General features: G+C 46.0%; 1 protein-coding gene across 4 annotated transcripts in view; it reads right to left on the bottom strand.

Annotated features, from left to right (window-relative positions):
• HIPK2 (homeodomain interacting protein kinase 2) overlaps positions 1 to 18,877 on the bottom strand; it is a 190,394-nt gene that overhangs the window by 38,068 nt on the left and 133,449 nt on the right. For 2 of the 4 annotated variants that reach the window (XM_086688795.1, XM_086688810.1), the window contains exons 7-9: positions 14,285 to 14,447; positions 10,777 to 10,984; positions 9,700 to 9,821 (exon numbers count right to left, since the gene is read on the bottom strand). In XM_086688795.1, the coding sequence (XP_086544921.1) occupies positions 9,700 to 9,821; positions 10,777 to 10,984; positions 14,285 to 14,447 (493 nt within the window). The remainder of the gene's footprint in view (positions 1 to 9,699; positions 9,822 to 10,776; positions 10,985 to 14,284; positions 14,448 to 18,877) is intronic. The other 2 variants (XM_086688803.1, XM_086688816.1) reach the window with 1 other exon arrangement.

Raw genomic sequence — 18,877 nt, 5'->3', positions numbered from 1 at the left:
ACAGTTGAATTGGACCACACAAGGGTGACTTTTTGCCCTCAAGAAGTTTTCCATCTAATATCCTTTATTTACTATTTTACCATTTGTTTATTAGAGTCTAGACCTCCAAGTTGTGTTATCTTCTGAATCTAAGTTAGCATAATTCTTTACTTTTAATTAAAACTATGTATTTATTTAAGAGAGAGAGAGTGCGTGCGTGCAAGCATGGGAGGGAGGAAGGGAAGGAGAGAGAGAGAGAGAGAATGAATGAATGAATCCCAAGTGGGCTCCATGTTGAGCCCAACATGGGGCTCGATCCCATGACCCTGGGATCATGACCTAGGCAGAAATCAAGATTTAGATGCTCAACTGACTGAGCCACCCAGGCACCGCTAAGTTAACATAATTCTGAGATCACCAAATATCTACTACTTGCCCACATCTGAGAGCAAGCAAGCAAGCATGAAATAAAATTCTTAGCTGGGACTATAAGCTTAATTGAGAATTACCTTGACCTTACCTCAAAGCAAAAATGAGATGTAGTTGGAGGGTCATAGCTTGATTCTACATAAATATTAAGATTTTCCTAAGAAGTCTAAAATGAACCGTCCTGACTCTTTCTTGAAAAGATTCACGGTGGCGGGGGGGCCGGGGGGGGGGATCTATGTGGTGTTCTCTGCTTTCTGTATTCTCAATCACTACCCTGCTTGCCTTTGGTTATCAAGTGATTCAGACTGAACACAGTTGTCCATAGTTGGACACTGAAAGGAACACCACTAAGGTAAAATCTCGGGCAGGTCAAGAATTTAAAGATGTATGATTTCAGTTATATCTCATTCTTTCCACTGGGCTGGATATCGCTAACACTGGGTGATTTATGTAATACAGTGCTCCACAAACTGTATCTTTTTTTTTAGGCTGCATCTTTTTTTTTTTATTTAAAAAAAAAATTTTTTTTTTTTACATTTATTTATTTTTGAGACAGAGAGGGACAGAGCATAAACGGGGGAGGGTCAGAGAGAGAGGGAGACACAGAATCTGAAACAGGCTCCAGGCTCTGAGCTGTCAGCACAGAGCCCGATGCGGGGCTCGAACTCACGGACCGTGAGATCATGACCTGAGCCGAAGTCGGTCGCCCAACCGACTGAGCCACCCAGGCGCCCCTAGGCTGCATCTTTAATATGTGTGTTTTGGCTCATATGTACAAACACACACTTGGAAATGAATCACAAACTTGAGTCAAAGCGTTATAAAAAGTGATGTGCATAAAAATGATAAAAGCACATTTTATTTTATTTATTTAAAAAAATTTTTTTTACATTTATTTATTTTTGAGAAACAGAGTGAGACAAAGTGTGAGCAGGGGAGGGGCAGAAAGAGAGGGAAACACAGGATCTGAAGCAGGCTCCAGGCTCTGAGCCATCAGCACATAGCCTGATGCGGGGCTCGAACCCACGAACTGTGAGATCATGACCTGAGCTGAAGTCGGACGCTCAACCGACTGAGCCACCCAGGCGCCCCAGAAGCACATTTTAGATCTGAGTGGATGGTTCACCTGGTCCATCCTTCTCATGGTGCAGAGGAGGCCCCATGAGGTCTCATACCTTTTTTACATTGCCTGTTTGCTTACTGATCTATTTTGATACAGGCAAAAAGCTTAGGGACAACAGTTCATACAGAAAGTGCTTAATGTTTGTTGTAAGATGAAAGAAGCAATCCTACCAAGGCAATTAATTATAGTTAACTATATTTCAAGCTTACTGAATTCAGACACAGCAGAAAAATAATTTAATCGATCAATTAAAACAGTTACAAGCTCAAAAAGTTAAATGAATAACAATTTCGTTGGCAGTAACATTTAAACAACTTTGAAACTCTTTTCAGCTTTCTGGAAAAGCATGTGTTTTGACTGTCACTTTTATTTTTTATTTTTTATTTTTTTTATTTTTTTTTTCAACGTTTTATTTATTTTTGGGACAGAGAGAGACAGAGCATGAACGGGGGAGGGGCAGAGAGAGAGGGAGACACAGAATCGGAAACAGGCTCCAGGCTCTGAGCCATCAGCCCAGAGCCTGACGCGGGGCTCGAACTCACGGACCGCGAGATCGTGACCTGGCTGAAGTCGGCCGCTTAACCGACTGTGCCACCCAGGCGCCCCTTGACTGTCACTTTTAAATAATAAATTTTGATAACAAGTTAAGGACATTTTTTCCCCCACTCCCCTAAAATGGATGTTAGCATTGTACCTGAAAGAGACGGGGTAAAGGCTGTTTTTGACCCCTTTCACTGATGGACACATTCAACTCATTTGAGATGACATTTCATACTTGTATAATGACTTGTATACGCTTGTACAGTTTATAACTTATTACTTTGTAATACATTTTTAAGATTACAGCCCATACTTCTTGGTGCCAAGCACAGAGCTAAGACCATAGGTAGGTTTCTCACTTCATGTTAACACCAGTTCTGTGAGCTAAGGACTATTATTTTTTCCCATTTCTCAGACGGATAAACTGAACTACACAGAAACTAAATAACCTACCCAAAAAGGCAGTAAATTAAACATACACATTTATTGCACTCCTTCTCTAAACCCAACTGAAGTGATAGTGAAGGAATAAAAACATAATACAGAGATCCGTAAGGACAGAGACAACAGGGACGACAATAACCATTAGCAAAATTTTGGAAGCTGGGAAACAGAAGGGCAATTACGGAGTCAGAAGACTGGGGCATCTAAGGTCAAGTCTGCATATTAAACCGTGAGATTCCTTTACCCCTCAGGTTGCAGATCCCTGGTATGTAGGCTTACACCGTCCCTCCCCACTCCCCGCCAAAGCAGGAGGCAGGAAGATCCTCTCTAGGAAAACCCACAAGTCCAAGATAAAGAACTACAAACACATGTGAGGAGTAGGGAGTCTGCCAATGACAATCACGGGCTCACCCCTCTCAGACTAGAGAGACCACATTCAACAGTCCTGCCCCTTCTGCAGCTTTCAAATTAGCTTTCCAGTGCTCCAGTCTTAAATACAAGTGAACAGCCAACAATAACCAGATATTAAAGGAAGCTTCTAACATCAAAGTCTAAGACAAAACAAGAAACTCAGAGGAAACAAAAACAGTGTAGGAATCAGAAGAAAATTTCCGAAAATTTATACTGTACACAGAGTTTAAAAAATGTTTATTTTGTTTCAATCATGTATATATATATATATATATATATATATATATATATATATATGAGAAACAAGGTCATATATAGGAATATATATTTATATATCCATATCTGTATTCAGAGAATAAGAATTCTTAGAAATGAGAACTATAACAAATTAATTCCATAGAAGGTTTTTTTTTTTTTTTTTTTTAAGTTTATTTATTTTTGAGAGAGATAGAGTGTGCGAGCAGGGGAGGGGCAGAGAGAGAGATAGAGAATCCCAAGCAGGCTCCACCCTGTCAGCTCACAGCCCGACATGGGGCTCAATCTCACGAACTGTGAGATCATGGCCTGAGCCAAAATCAAGAGTCAGATGCTTAACTGAATGAACCATGCAGGCGCCCTTCCATAGAAGGTTTTAAAAAAAGTTGAGAAAATCTCAACTGTGGTAAGATAGCACAGATAGAATATATAGAGAGAAAATGGTGGGGAGTGGGGGGAGATACATGAAAATCATTAGATCAATTCAGGAGTGCCAACACCCAATGAAGAATTTCACAAAGAAGGAGTGAAAATGGATGGGAAAAAATTAACGAAGGAAAAATAAAAACTTCCATACTGAAAGGGCAAAAACAGTGTTCAGAACAATGTAAAAAGAATCACCCATGGGAAAGCATATAGATTATGAAATTTCAGACCATTGTGGACAAGGAGAGTCTTAAAAAGTTCTCAGAAAGAGAAAAAAACAACAGACACAACTTGTCAATAAGCTGAAACACGTCAACGCATCAGACACCCAAACCGTGACTGGCTCTGGAGGAATCTGGGGTTGCATATAAATGTACAGAGAGGGAACCAACAAAATGAAAAAATGAAACTGCCATCAACCCCAGGAAAAACAAGTTGTCTAGGAAAAGAAATAGAATCATAGTATGCTGTGAGGCTCAACTGAGAATATTATACAATACTGATGCTAGTAAGTATGTAAATAATGCAGAGTGGTGGAGTAAGAAACTTCCATGGTAAGAATGGGGGAAAGGAAGAGAGAGAACGAGCAAGAGAGAGAGAGCATGACTGCGTGTGTGCTGTTGGGCTGGGGTGGGTTAGGGGGCTAAGTCTTTATCTTCCATAGTAGGAAGTCCATTGATACCCAAAATGGGAATATCAGTAAAAAGCAGTTTAAGCACGTTATTTAGAAACATGGGAGTTAAATAACAAAATAAAAGACTTGGGGCACCTGGGTGGCTCAGTCAGTTAAGCATCTGACACTTGGTTTCAGCTCAAGGCATGATCTCATGGTTCACGAGTTGAAGCTCCACATCGGGCTCTGTGCTGACAGAGCAGAGCCTGCTTGGGATTCTCTCTCCCTCTCTTTCTGCCCCTCCTGAGCACTCTCGCTCTCCCAAAATAAATAAACTTTATGAACAAACAAAACAAAAGAGTTTAAAAATTATTTGGGGGAAGTGGAAATTGGGGGTGGGATAGAGCAGGCAACTACCATTTTCTTAGAAGTCTGTGGACTCATTTCACTTTTTTTTTTTCATTTCACTTTAAAAATTAGGTACATGTGTTAATTTGAAAAAAACGTTAAATTCAAAAGTAGGTTCCCTACAGTTATGTAGCTGGTAAGCGGTGGGACTGGCTTCTCTGACTTCCAGGCAATCAAATTTCTGAGCCCATGTTCTCACCAGTGTACTACCTTACTTTATGGAGAGGATGCGCAGAAACGATGGCTCTATTCAGGATCAGGGCTGGTGGTGAAGGCATAAAAGTCACATGAAAAAGTGTTCCTTATTCATTAACAACCCAGGCACCAAGCAAGACAGAAGCAGATAGCAAGACAGAATGGCTGGAGGGACTGCTTGCTGAAAATGTTACCAGAGGAGGTAATGAATGAGAAGCACTGAAGTTTTGTAATCTGGACGGCTGAAAAAGTTCCAGGGAGACATTTAAAGGGATTCGGGTGCTAGGACTAGAAGCATGCATAGACCTTCAAAAGGCTGGGGTCTAGAAGGATATGGCAAACCTCCACCTCTTGGGGGCGCTCTGAATTTCTGTTCCAGCCTTGCGAGTCCAAGGGGGTTTTGGATCCTGCCAACTTGAAAAGTGAGCTAAATTCAATACTGTCTCAATCAAGAGCTGTATGTTCCATCTCTCTGCCTTTATCCACTTATCCACAATCTCTGATGGTGGTCAAGGTGTGAGCGCAGGCCCCAGGCATGGGACGACAGAGGGGACAGCCCCCTGTGGGTAGTACCAGCAAGGCTGGGACTGGCAAGACAGTTGGTAAAGATCACTCCCGTATCATGTAAACAAGAGGGTGTGATTTCACTCCGGCCTCCCACGCACACATCCTTGGGGAACCCCGGAGAGACTGCTTCCTTTCAAAGGACATGGGGTGCTACTGGAAGGTGGGGAGGAAAAAGCAAAGCAAACAAAACTAACGTGGGATGGATTCAAATGACTCCGTTCCTAAACCTTCACAAATAAAAACCTTGAAAAGATTTAAATATTTTAATATTTTTTAAATGTTTGTTTATTTTTGAGAGAGAGAGGGGGAGAGAGAGAGAGAGAGAGAGAGAGAGAGAGAGAGAACATGAGCAGGAGAGGGGCAGAGAGAGAAGGAAACACAGAATATGAAGCAGGCTCCAGGCTCCGAGCTGTCAGAACAGAGCCCGACGCAGGGCTTGAACTCACGACCCAGGAGATCATGACCTGAGCCGAAGTCGGACTCTTAACCAACTGAGCCACTCAGGCGCTCCTAAGGTTTAAATATCTGTAAAAAGAATGATGCCCACTTTTCAGCTATGTTTAAAGTAAAGAATAATATTTGGGGTGCCTCTGCCTGATACCTAGAAATTTACCCAGAGAAAAATGAAGGCACTAGTTTAAATGTTTAGTTATTGCTTTTTTATAGCCACCATACTAGTTTTATAAGTTAGCTTACTTTTGTCCTTTGAAGGGATATTTAAAAATACCTAGGAGAGAGCTCCCCCTTTACACTAACACACTGGCATGGATTAAGTGACAAACAGAGAAAGAAAAAGCAACCAACCGACAGAAAGACACAACGTGATCCTGGATAGGGCAGGAAGTTGTTTTCACCTAATACAAGAAATCTTTGCATGTGGGGGCGCATTGGTGTTCCGTGTCCTTTTTAATGGCTACGTGGCGTTCCATTTTGTGTACACATCCATTTATTTAACAAATCTCCTACTGATGGACATTCAAACTGCTTCCAGCAGCTCCCCGTTATAAACACTGCAGGGACTAAGATCTTTGCACATGTAATTTTTATTCCCGCTCTGAATTACAGCTTTGGGTTAAGCCCGCTTGGAGATTTACAGCACTCTAGGGACTCTTTTTCAAGTGGGCAAAAAAGCAAAGCTCTTCCCTGCTATGATTAAAACACAAACAAATTCAGAAATGCTGAGCCTGTTGGTTTGCACCAAACTGAACAACGGAGAAAGCTGAGGTTAGCTAATAAGAATGCTAATTATTGTTTCTTTCAGAAATGATTTCTGGCTTACCGGGGTTAAGTGCGCCAACGAAAAAAGATCTGTAAGTACATGTGAGTTCTCTAGGTTTTGGCTCACAGAGGAGGAGCACTGGGAGCCTGGTCTGGGTTTCTGCCACTCAGATAAAGTACGAACAAGCTATGCTGCCCCCAGAGTGAACCTATGGTTCCTTCTCTTGATCTTTCTCGGCTTTTTCTGAACTCCCTACTACGAAACCGTGCGAGCAAAAAGAAGCCATGAGGACCAGTGAGAGAGGGAAGAAAAGGCTTGCTTTAAGTACAGAAGATTCTCTGTTTATAAATTTTCAGCAACAAAATTTGGTGTGCCACCAGAAGCTGGTGTTAGTGGTCACTGTGGAGTCAATTTGCATTTAAGAACAGAGATGAAGAATGGTTAATATCAACCTTAAATAAGCTGTTCCAGGAAACAGAAAAAGAGGTTAATAATATCCAAGACACTTTATGAGACGGGGTAACCTCAATGCTCAAGTTAGATAAGGATTCTATAAGAAAGAGAAATTATATGCCATTTCTCACTTCTGAACATAGAAATAAAAACACTAACCACATATTTACAAACAGCCCAATACTGGAAAGCATACAAGCATATCAAACGAACATGATTAAAGCTCATCTTGGAAATATAAGGATAGTTTAACATTAAGAACCTATTAATGTAACGTGTCACATTAATAGATTAATGAACAAAAGACACAAGTATTTTAACAGATGCAGAAAGAACGTGTGACATAACTCAATATTCATTAAAAGATTAGCAAGCTTGGGAAAGCTGTCTCCACCCAATATCGATAGCAGACCAAATATGGCAAATAGCTAGAAGAATTTCCTGTAAAGTCAGGGACCAATTAAGGATGTCCAGTGTCAACACTGTTAGTGATCATTGTTTTGAGGTGCTAGCAGCACAGCAGAATAAGGAGTGTAAAGGAAGAAACAAAGCTAGTAAGATGGTCCACAGAAGAAATCCAAGGGAATTCCCAGAAACAATCATAACTAATCAGAGTTTAGAAGGACTTCCAGATAACAAACTCAGTAGACCAAAATCAGTTTTAGTCCTATAAACCAAAACCAAATACTCGGAAAATAAAATCAATAAAATTATTAATAGCAAAACCTGTAAGATATTTAGGAACTGTTCTAACAGAAGAAAACTTTAATAAAAAGAGTGAAAGATAACATATACAGTTATGCCGTGTTTGTGCCTGAAATGACTTAATGCCATAAGGATGTCAGCTTTTCCTAAAGTAAATATAGATTTAGCCCCAGTCTAGTAAATGCACATCAGGGTTTTCTGTTTTGAAAAGATAATTGCTAAAAAAAGAGAAAAGAAAAAAGAGAAGACAGTTGGCTAATTGCTGTGCGACTCTGAGCCAATGACTGTTTTGTTTGTAACAGTGATGTTTAAATTCATATGAAAAGTGAAGGGACAAGGACAGACAGGGGACTTTTGAAAAACGAAACAGGAACAAGGCTTTCCCAATCAGACAGCAAGACAGGTGTTAGTTATCACAGTTAAGACGGCAGGATGAGGAAGGCCAGTGGAAAAGAGAGCCCAAACAGACCTGTGCAGTTTCACTACGTTAAAATTAAAACCAAAAACTTTTTTTTAAATGTTCGTTTATTTTTGAGAGACAGAGCATGAGCAGGAGAGGGACAGAGAGAGAGGGAGACACAGAATCCAAAGCAGGCTCCAGGCTCTGAGCTGTCAGCACAGAGCCTGACGTGGGGCTTGAACTCACAGACTGCGAGATCATGACCTGAGCTGAAGTCGGACGCTCAACTAACTGAGCCACCCAGGCACCCCCAAAACTTCTTTTTTTTTAAATAAAGTTTATTTATTTTGAGAGAGAGAGAGTGCATATGAGTGAGCAGGGGAGAGGCAGAGAGAGGGAGAGAGAGAATCCCAAGCAGGCTCCGTGCTGTCAGCGCAGAGCCTGATGTGGGGCTTGAACTCATGAACCGTGAGGTCACAAACTGAGCCGAAACCAACAAGTCAGAGGCTTCACCGACTGAGCCACCCAGGTGCCCCCAAACCAAAAACTTCTATTCAACAAAAGATACCGTAAGTCAAGTGTCCGTAGGAACACTCTGAGAGAAGGCTTTGGGAACCTACCTTATTTAAAAATAAACGTGCTTCTAAACGGACAACATGTAGGTTAGGCTGTCCTTGACGCCCAGTGATAGAAATGAAAGTATGGGGGCAATGTGGCACGGTGGCTAAATACAGATGCCAGCATCCGACCTCCAGGGTTCGTGTCCTGGTTCTGGCACCTATTTGCTGGGGGACTCTGAGCCACTGATTGTGCCTGCTCTCCGTATTTGTCAACTGGAGACAAATGCCTTACTTATCGTGCTGTTGTGGGGATTAAATCAATTAAACAGTTAACAGAGTGTCTGGCATGATGATGATGTATTTGTTCAAGTGCCATTAAGGATCGATTACTGTTATCACTGCATCCCTACGTTACCTTAAACTTCCACAACGCTTTACGCATTTCCAACCACTTTCAACTCTTGTGCTCCCCCTCCACCATTGGAGTACCTCTGTGAACAGATAAGGAAGGTTCCAGCTCACAGCTTCTGTGATCCTGGTTTTGCAACTCCCTATAAAATAAGGAGATACATCTCCAAGGCTCCTTTTGGCTCTAAAAATAAAATCATTTCTATCTGGTAAGAAAGAAATTTGAGGCAAAGAAATGTTAACTGACTTGCCTGAGGTCACACAGTTATTAGTAGAGTTAGGATTAAAACCTATGTCTTCCATATTCATTTGCATTATAAAGCCACAATAGTTAATAATAATTTCCCCAGACTCTCCCTATGTCTAAATTTCTTCTTGGAATTATAAGCAAGATAACATAGGGAGGTGATTCACCGAGGGATCATTCAGAATATTACTGGTATCTTCTAATGAGTCCAAGCACCTAACTCATTACCACGGAGGGAATTAGCAGAGATATATCTCTTTTGTGAACAACATTAACAGGGATAATGGCAATACCAGTAATAATAAAGAAGGAATTACCTGGGCCAGCAGACCTGGTTGGATCTGAAGGGGCTGTGCTCCCGGGGCTTGAGTGACGAGGGGAACCGCATTCTCCATTCGCACGGAATAGCCAGCGTGCTTAGAGGGAGAGGCCTGCAGCCCTGTTCCGGACAGCGGCAAGGGAGAGAGGGGTTGGTGAGCGGCTGGAAACAGCCGGACGCGGAGAACCTTCCTAGCCAGCTACGTCCGCTCCCATCTCCCCTTTGCACCAGTCCCCGCCAGGTATCACCTGGTCCTTTGCAAGTCTCCCCTTCAGTTTCCAACTTAAAAATGTTAAAGCCACAGAAACCAACTTGGAATGTTTTCGGAGACTAAGAGGTCAAATTAAGGAGTCTGTAAAGCCAAAGATGGAACGGTTATGCTGACAAATTACACCAGAAAGACAGCTTCTGACATGAAAATACACTGGTGTATGTCAAAGCAGGGGTGTCGGGGAATAGCCCGTGAATCCACTGGAAGCCCTCTGTCTGGAACTGAGCATCCACACACAGGCTCAAGCCACAGGGTGTCACATTTGGGAAAAGATACGGAGCTTTCCGTAGACCCCGAGACCTCGTACACAGTCAACCCTGGCTGGTTCTTAGAACTTTCAGGAGAAGAGTGTTGAGGTACATGGCTAAAGAATCATTTGGGGGACAGGCGTGGGAGGTCCTTTTTGGACAGATTCATATTCTTCGTGAGAACTGGACCCAGTTGGCTGTCAGAGAGTGGCAAGCCCCGAGGACATTTCACTGGAGGAAATACAAGCTGACATCAGCCTAACAAGAAGAACACAGACAACGTGGGTATTTACAGACAGCTGGCCTGGGACAAAAACACCAGCAGGTGGGGAGAAAAACAACTTGCTGCTGAAGCCTAAGTCCTATTGTTTCTAGGCTGGCCAGAGTAGGAGAGGGGCCCTGACGTTCAGCAATGCCAGTGCTCTCTCGGAAATGAAGAGGGCCTTGGCCTCAGCCTTAGTCCAGGGAGGTGGGCGTGAAAGAAAGGCGTGGGCGCCGGTTCCCTGGAGGTGGAACAGGAAGGAGCAGGTGAGGGGCCGGGTCTGCTCAGCCTTACCTTGGAAGCCGGGCGGACACACGATGAGAGCTTGCTGGAAGGGGTCAGGCCGGGCACAGATCTGGGCTGTTCCCGTCTGCAGGGGCAGGCTCCGCTGGGCCACTGCAGCCATGGACGCCGCTGAGGGCTGGTAGAGTGCAGATTGGTAGTTTAGTATGGAGACTTCGGGATTGGCTAAGGAAATAGTGGCACTGGTGGAGGTGGGAGCCTAAAGGAATGATGGGGATTGAACAAAAAATAAACAAAAATAAAAAATGAGGGACGTGGCATGTTGGGAGACGCGAGTCTAAATCAAATAAATGAACTCAAAGAGGAGTAAACAAATAAACAAAAACCAAGAGCCAAAAAAGCAAAAACAGAGGGGAGTGGAAACACAGTTGAAGGCTCAGGGAAAAGCAGGCACCTGCAGCCACATTCACCTCAGCATCCCCTTTGGTGCTTATACTCGGGCCAATGCCTAACCTGTGTGGGGCCTGGACCAGAGTGCAAACGGAAGCTTGCGTGCCGTAAGTCTACAAACTGCAAAGTTAAAAATCAGGCCAGAAACCGTTCATGTTCTGCCCTTCTACCTTTCAACAACCTGGAAGGCCGGGTTTGAGTTTAGGACTCTTGGATCCCTTGGCTGCTGCTCACCCCGACTGCCTTCTCTTCCTGACCCAGCTGTGTCCCATGACTTGGGGGGCTCTCGGTGCACGTATATGGGCCTGCCAGCCCACACCTCTAAGCTCTGTCCACACACCCCTTCCCTGGGGCCTGCGGTGCTGTCCACACTTGGGAGGCAGAGCCAGGAGGAGGCCTCTGCGGGCACAGCGTCCTGGGTACCCAGAGCTTGGCACGGAAGCACACAGACATGGAGGGAGGCTGAAGTGGGCCTCGGAAGGGGGCCTTCCCCGCTCAGGTCTGAGGCGAGCACTGTTCACAGATACCCTCAGATGGCTGCGGAACAGGTTACTGCAAATAAACGCGCTACATTAACAGCCAGCCAGGGAGAGGGACACACCGATCCTGGGGTTTCTCATTGGAGTTTGGGGCCTTCTTACGCTGGTTCAGCTTCGTAGGCTGGAGGCCAGAGAGGAAAGACGCCGATGGCTCAGGGGAACTTAAATGGAGAGGGTTAAATGGATTCTGAAATCATGTGCTTTCTTTCTCCTGCCTCTTTCGGAAAGAGACCTCACTTGAGAATGAACTTCCATGGAAAGCAAGGCCACAGAAGAAAAATCGGCTCTAAATTGGGAATTTTCTAGCTTCTTCACACGGATCCTGCAGCAAGATAGGTGGAGGTTACCGGGGTCATCGAATTCAACATTGCCTAACACAGGTTTTGCCACTAGAGGTTATGGACGAGGAGGAAAGAGCCACAAGGCATCCTGGACAAGTACGGAAGTAGAGTTTTAAGAAGGGTACGTACACATGTCAGATTTGATACAAAGGCTACTCAGTTTATGTGTTTTTTTGTTTTTGTTTTTTTTTGTACCTAGGTTTTATGCCCAATTTTAGTGTTAAGCAAATTAATTTGCTTGAAAGTAATCACTAAATTATGTAGCACACACGTTTGGGTTTTAGAATACAAATTGCCACAAAGAGTGGGTTTTGGGCTTCTGGGTTGTGCGTACCATGTGTAGGCCGGCGTCTATGTTCTCTTACTGTTTCCTCTCTGTTCTCTGCCCAGAGAACCTCTCCTGGAGCCTCGCCCTGTCCCCATTTCCCACTGCCGGCTTGTGCCCCGAGCTTCCCTCTTTGGGGACCGGCACCCTCCAGGTCCCCAACGCGGGTCCTCGACTCTTCTGTCTCCCCTACGCCTGCCTTCTTCCAATCGTCCCTGGAACCTGACTCTCAGGGTTTCTCCCCTGGTGGCTGGGCTCTGCTCAGTGAAGTTCTGGCCTCCACTTTCTCCCTTCCAGTTCTTCTTGGGCACTGAGGCTAGAACATTCTTTCCAAAAGACTACTTTGTGCATGTTGTCACCTCTGCCCTCAAATCTCCAATTACTGTCTAATAAACACTATATGCGCGTTTGGGTCTGGCACTCCTTACCCATGGTTTGGCCAACCTTCCCTTCCAAATTTACCTCCCTCTGCTTTCTGTGCTCATGGCACCAGCCGGAGAGCACAGGCCCTGCAGACTCACACAAATCCTCCCAGCACATTCTCTCCAAGCCTCTGTGCTTGCTTCAAGGCCTCGCCTGGGGCCCGTGTGCTCCACACTGAAACCCTCCCTGACACCGTCAATTTAGATGAACTTCTTTATAATATTAACCAATCTGCCAGCTGACATGATGGGGTTCTGGTGCTGAAGGACAAAACTGTGGTGGTATTTTGTCAAGGCGCGCATATGTCTGGCTGTGGACACCTTAGCCTGAGTGCAGGGCCAGGCACTGGGCGGGACTGTTTGTTTCTTTGGACTCCAGGTCCTAGAGAGCACAAGCTCTTCTCTCTAAGGAGAGCTTTAAGGACACCAGTGGTCCCGAAGGTGGCACATTCCACGTGGCCTCTCCTGGAGTTTAGGTGGGGGAGAGAGGGATGCCTAGGAGAGGGGGGACGTGAGGGAGAAGAGGCTGGAAGCTGGGGTTGGTGCCTTTTCAGTGACAGAGAAGTGAGTGGATGGCCAGGCGGAGGTATTCATACTTCGGGATTAGAACATATACACTCCTCTCCTCCTCTAGAACACACACACACACACACACACACACACGCACGCGTGCGCGCGCGCGCGCACACACACACACACACACACACACGGGAGTGTTGTGGCCACTGCAGACGGATACCAAGGCTGGAAAAATCTAGGGGCAGTTACTTCTTTGGGGGAAGTGATAAGACTGGAATTTGGGAATAAAAGTAAAAGTGTCTTAAATAGCAGAGGCAGCCCAGACTAGGATTTGGAAATTATTCAACCACTAAGTATTTCCAGTAAGTATGTTACCCCTATTTTAAACAGCATGTTAAGTGTGGGGTTCTGCTAATTTTTTCAAAAAGTTGGGTATCTGTGAGAAAAAAGCCTTACTCTCCTGGTCCCTTCTGATTCCAGCTGCTGGGATTCTGGTGACAGACTGATGAATTGATTTTCCCTGTGACTTGGAGAAAGGACAGCTTTTATCTGTCCTGAAAGGAGATCATGTGGACCCAGCAGTGTGGGGACAGGGGGAGAGACCCGAATGGGGTGACCGCCAGTGTCCCTTCCAGTGCTAGAATTCTTTACCAGGCACGTGTCAGGCATAAACGGATTATAGCAGGAGACTTTATGTTATTCCCACCTCAGGACCAAGGGAAACCCTAAGAGGTACTATCTCAGAAAGAGTACCTTTACAGGGTCCCTGGGTCTCTCAAAGGAAATAACCGTGGAAGCAAACACTTTCTTACATAGTTAAACACGACAGTAGAGGAATTTTGTGCATATTGTCTCTTCTATATGATACTGGAGGAATTTGGCCTCCTGACTAGGTTTGGTGGGAAAATACAATTCCTGATGCACAGTCAGCCTTGCCCACCTTCCCCTTTGCTCCCCATTCACCTGGTTGTGGACAGTGTTCAGCTGGTTGTTGAAAGTCATGGTCAGGTTGGTGGACGTGCTGGGGGCCACATGCGTGATGAAAGGGGTCTTGCTCTGGTTCACGGTGTCATACATATTCACCCGACGCTTGCAAATCTCCATGTTCTGGAAACATGATTTGACGCTGTTCATGCAAAAGACAGAGGCATAAGGGAAAGAGAAGAGGGTAACGCAGTATAAGGGGGGAGAAGACGGAGAGAAAGGGAGAGAACAGTTAATCTAGTAAACAAGACCACTGGGAAAACTTAACTTTAGGTCTAAATTTCCTGGATTTCTCATGCGAAGTCTGCATTTGCTCAAGTCAGTTTTATTCAGATGAATTTCCCCCAGGATGGGCAAAGGTTCTCCATAGCACAACAGACTTGACGGCTCTCGCTGCATTTCCTCATATCGCTGATCTGCTGGACCAACTTCACTGATCATTCTCAGCGTTCGGGGTGGTGTATGGTTTACTCTGGGAACATTAAACAGCAGCTTCCCGCCTCCACCTTACCAAAGACAACTCGTTGTGCTTCTGGGGCACCAGCGCCATCTAGGGGACAGCCGAGGAACCAGCCAAACCCGTATCTGGACCCAGTTGGCACTCTTTGTCCCCACTGGAACTGCACGTGTTCCAGTGCAGTAATGGGAACAGTAATGGGAACAGTAATACCAGTAATAACGGATAATAGTGGTCAACATTTATTGAGAAGTGTGGCAGTCGCTTGCAAGCACTCTTTCACTCAGTCCTACAACACCCGCAGGAGGGAGACAGGATAGTTGTCCCTGTTTACCAGTCAAAGGTGTTAAGTTTTAGGGAGGACAGGTCGGGAATCTGCCAAGGCGAAGAGCTAATTACTAGCCATCTTCGTGTGTACACACACATCCTCTTTAACCTCCTTCATCCTCCCTTTTGCTCTCCTCGTTCTTGCTGAGTTACACGAAATAGAAGTTCTCTCCCTCTTTTTCTTCCTCCATTTGTGAATCAAAACAGAACCCTAGTTATGAAAGTCAAGTCTAAAAATGCAGCTGACACCAGCGTCAAGGAAAAGGAAAGCCACAGCGGCCTCAACCACGGAGCTCTTGAAAATCCACCATGAAGTGTCCTTCAGAATTTATACACTGTTTCTCATTCGCTTCTGTTTTCTTTTTTTCTTTTTTTTTTTTTTTAGCGTTTATTTATTTTTGAGAGAGACAGAGACAGAATGCGAGTGGGTTAGGGGCAAAGAGAGAGGGGGACACAGAATCCGAAGCAGGCTCCAGGCCCTGAGCTGTCAGCACAGAGCCCGATGCGGGGCTCGAACCCACAAGCTGTGAGATCATGACCTGAGCCGAAGTCGGACGCTCAACCGACTGAGCCACCCAGGTGCCCCGCTTCTGTTCTCTAATTAAACTTACTTTTCCTCAAATGCTAACATTCAGGATAGTAAAACACATTTAGATTTCAATTTTAAGTACTGCTACTGATTATAAATAATGTAATAACTGAATATAAATAAAATATTAGTTTTCTACTCCTTTGAGATTACGCATGTGTGCTATGGGTGTGCTATAATTTGGGCCAAGCAGGTGCCTGAGGGCTATCCCGAAACGTCCTTTCCACGACAGGCATTCCGAACTTAGACATGCCCGAAGAATCCTTTCTGAGCTCATGACTACTTAAAATGGCCACACAGTGCACACGAAATAAACACTTACCGACTGATCACCCTGGAGAAAAAGGAAAACATATTCTATGGTAATGAATAGCCAAAACATACTACGTATAATGCTGGTGATACCGACAGTTTTGGGCATGTACTAAGTGCCAAGCAAACTGCCAAGTGCTTTCACATGGAAGCTGAAGGAATAAAGCGATGCATTTTGTATTCTTTTTGGAATGTATTTAAAGCATTATATGGTTTTGTGACAATTCAACCCAAAGCTTTTAGACGCAGAATTTTCTAATTAAAATGGTCTGAGTTTTGAGTTTCAGGAAGAGCAAACACTTACACCCTGGGTTAATTCTGTCAGAATGGCTTTTAAGGAATTTGTGCACTAGAATCCTGGTGTGGAGAAAGGAGTGGGGTCGCTTTCACCTGTTCATCTATATGTGGGGGCAGCTCTGGCCCAGCCCCAAGGGTGGGGGTCTTCGGAAGGAGTGGGGGCTGGAGCATTCTTCTCGCCCTGTTGTTCTCATGGTCTTCCCAGCCCGTTCTAGGGACCCTTAGGGGTTACGCCTACTCTCAGGGAAGCTAGGTGTGCTTAAAGGCCTGTCTTTCCTTCCGGGGCCCGTTTTCCGAATTCTAAATCGCCAGTGATTCTCTTGGATCTACACGAAATCCTGAATTTGAGGCTCATGCTCATGGTCTCCATGCTTGGTCTTCACCAAGTACAGTGAAGCATTCTATTGCTGCTTCCTTAACAGAATTCAGAGCTAGGCAGGACCCTGAGGTCATTCAGCTACGGCCCTGACATTGTGCAGATGACTGTCTCATTGACAGTGCAGAGGGCTAACTGGGAGCTGTCTGGAGAGCACCACTCCATCTCCCACATCTACTATAGCTGGTTCACAATTGTCCCATTTCACCCCTGAATATAAGAAGACTGATCTCATGGGAGTCCTATCCAGAAAATCACCGAGTCTGCCTTCCTTTAGTGGCGCAGACTGACTCCTTGACTTACCCCTACCACCCCAAAATTGGACAAATCCTGTAATGAGAGTTTGCGAGGGAGGGGTCCAACTTCCTTCTCTGAACTGGACATTGGTGGTTGTTGCCATGTGATCTGACTTGCTCAACATCAACTGATAAGGACCAGAACTGAAATCAGAGGAGGTAATTAGGGTACCACCCACTCATTTTCTGCAGACCAGATAAGGTCAAGTCCAGCCTTGAGACTCAGCCCAATCAGACTCTGGCCGTGGCAGGAACAGCCAGGATGTGCCAAGGTCTCTCTCATGTTCAGCCTCTTCACGTATTTCTGTTTCCTCCTAACCCCGTCTAAAATCTGGTGCTCCCTTGAGCATACCGCTTCTCCCTGCAGACTTCCAGGGATGGGACTATCTGTTCTTTCACATCCCAAGTGCCTCCAGGTTGAGAGGCTGAAATGATATCCCTCATTACCCTCTGATATGGGTAAACTCTGCCCCCAAATCCATCGTGGCTGCATTTGGAGATGCGATCTTTACAGAGGTAAAATGAGGCCATCAGGGTGGGCCCTAATCCAATTGCCCGTGAGGAGGACGAAATTAGGACACAGACACGTGTCGAGAAGGACCACGTGAGGACACAGGGAGGAGCCGGCCATCTAGAAGCTGAGCAGAGCAGCCTTAGAAGAAACAGTGCTGCCCAACACCTTGATCTTGGTGTTTGGTCTTGGTCTTCCAGAACCGTCAGAACATGGACGTCTGCTGTTGAAGTGGGTCAGCCTTCAGCGTACTTTGTTACTACAGCCTCTGCAAATTCCTCCTCCCTCCGTTCTGCCACCCCGGCCTCTCCTCTCCCCGTCGGGCACCGGGGCCTCTGCTCCACTGCCTGCCCACCAGGCAGGGCTTCAGAGGTCAGACATGCTGGCTCCTCACTTCTTATCCCAGTGGCCTGTGGTCAATTCTGGCCACCCTTTCCCCACTTCCCCAAACTGCAAATTCAAGTGTCTCATCTCCTGGCCACACTTTGGCCCATCTGGCTCATTCGGCTGTTGCTAAAGTCACCAATCTCGGAGGTGATCAACCTGCTCGGCCCCACTGGCCCCTCTATCTTCACTTCCTTTCCCTTCACAGCTAAGCCTCCCACAGCCATCATTTGGGAAAATGACCGCTCTCTTGCCAACGTCCTAAGCCTGTCAGTTTGTCTTGTTCTCTCAACAGCCTGGCAAAGCTCCAGCCCGGATGACCCTGAGTAACAACCTGCTGTCCCCCTGCCGTCACCTGGGGCCCGGTTACCCTCCACACCATTCACGTCTGCCACGCTCTGTTCCCCTATTGCTCTGTCCACTTGGCCCGGCCACCTCCTGCCCCGACCACCCGGGCTTGCTCTCCACAAGGGAAGACAGGAGCTGCCTGAAGAACATCCACTTCGCTGGCCAGGCCAGCACGCCTGCCGATACCCACGTCCCTCCCCCCGCCCCGGTGACGCTGGCCTTGCCATCCTGGCGCCTCCCGGCCTCTCGGAAACCTCCGCATCCTTCTCTTCAATCCCTCGTGCTGCAGACACATCCCACCAGCACCCTGAACTGCCCTGGTCCCTTCGTGTCAGAAGAACCCCGTCGGGCCCCTCTGGTCGTTCCTGTTTCTCCCTCCCCTCCCCTCAGTCCCGCAGCCTGCTCAACTGGCCGTTGCTTCCCCGCAAACGGCTCTCTCAGGCCACCAGCAGCTTTCACGTTGCCTCCCTTCACGGGCACTCTGCCCGGGCTTCTCTGACCTGATGGTGCAGCAGCAGGCCGGTCTCTGTCAAACGCAGCTCTAACCAGCCATCCTCTGCTTAGAAGTCCCTCCGTGACTTCCGCTGCTCTTACGGTGAAGACCCAGACCCTTAACACGGGGCCTTACCCGGCTCGTCCCGAGGCCTCCCCTCCTTCCAAGCCCCAGGCCCTGTG

Source organism: Puma concolor, chromosome A2 (assembly GCF_028749965.1).
Source record: "Puma concolor isolate L17-30 chromosome A2, mPumCon1.1.hap2, whole genome shotgun sequence".
Lineage (NCBI taxonomy): Eukaryota > Metazoa > Chordata > Mammalia > Carnivora > Felidae > Puma > Puma concolor.
Note: the sequence above shows the minus strand (reverse complement) of the source record. Positions and strands in the feature narration are given on the sequence as shown.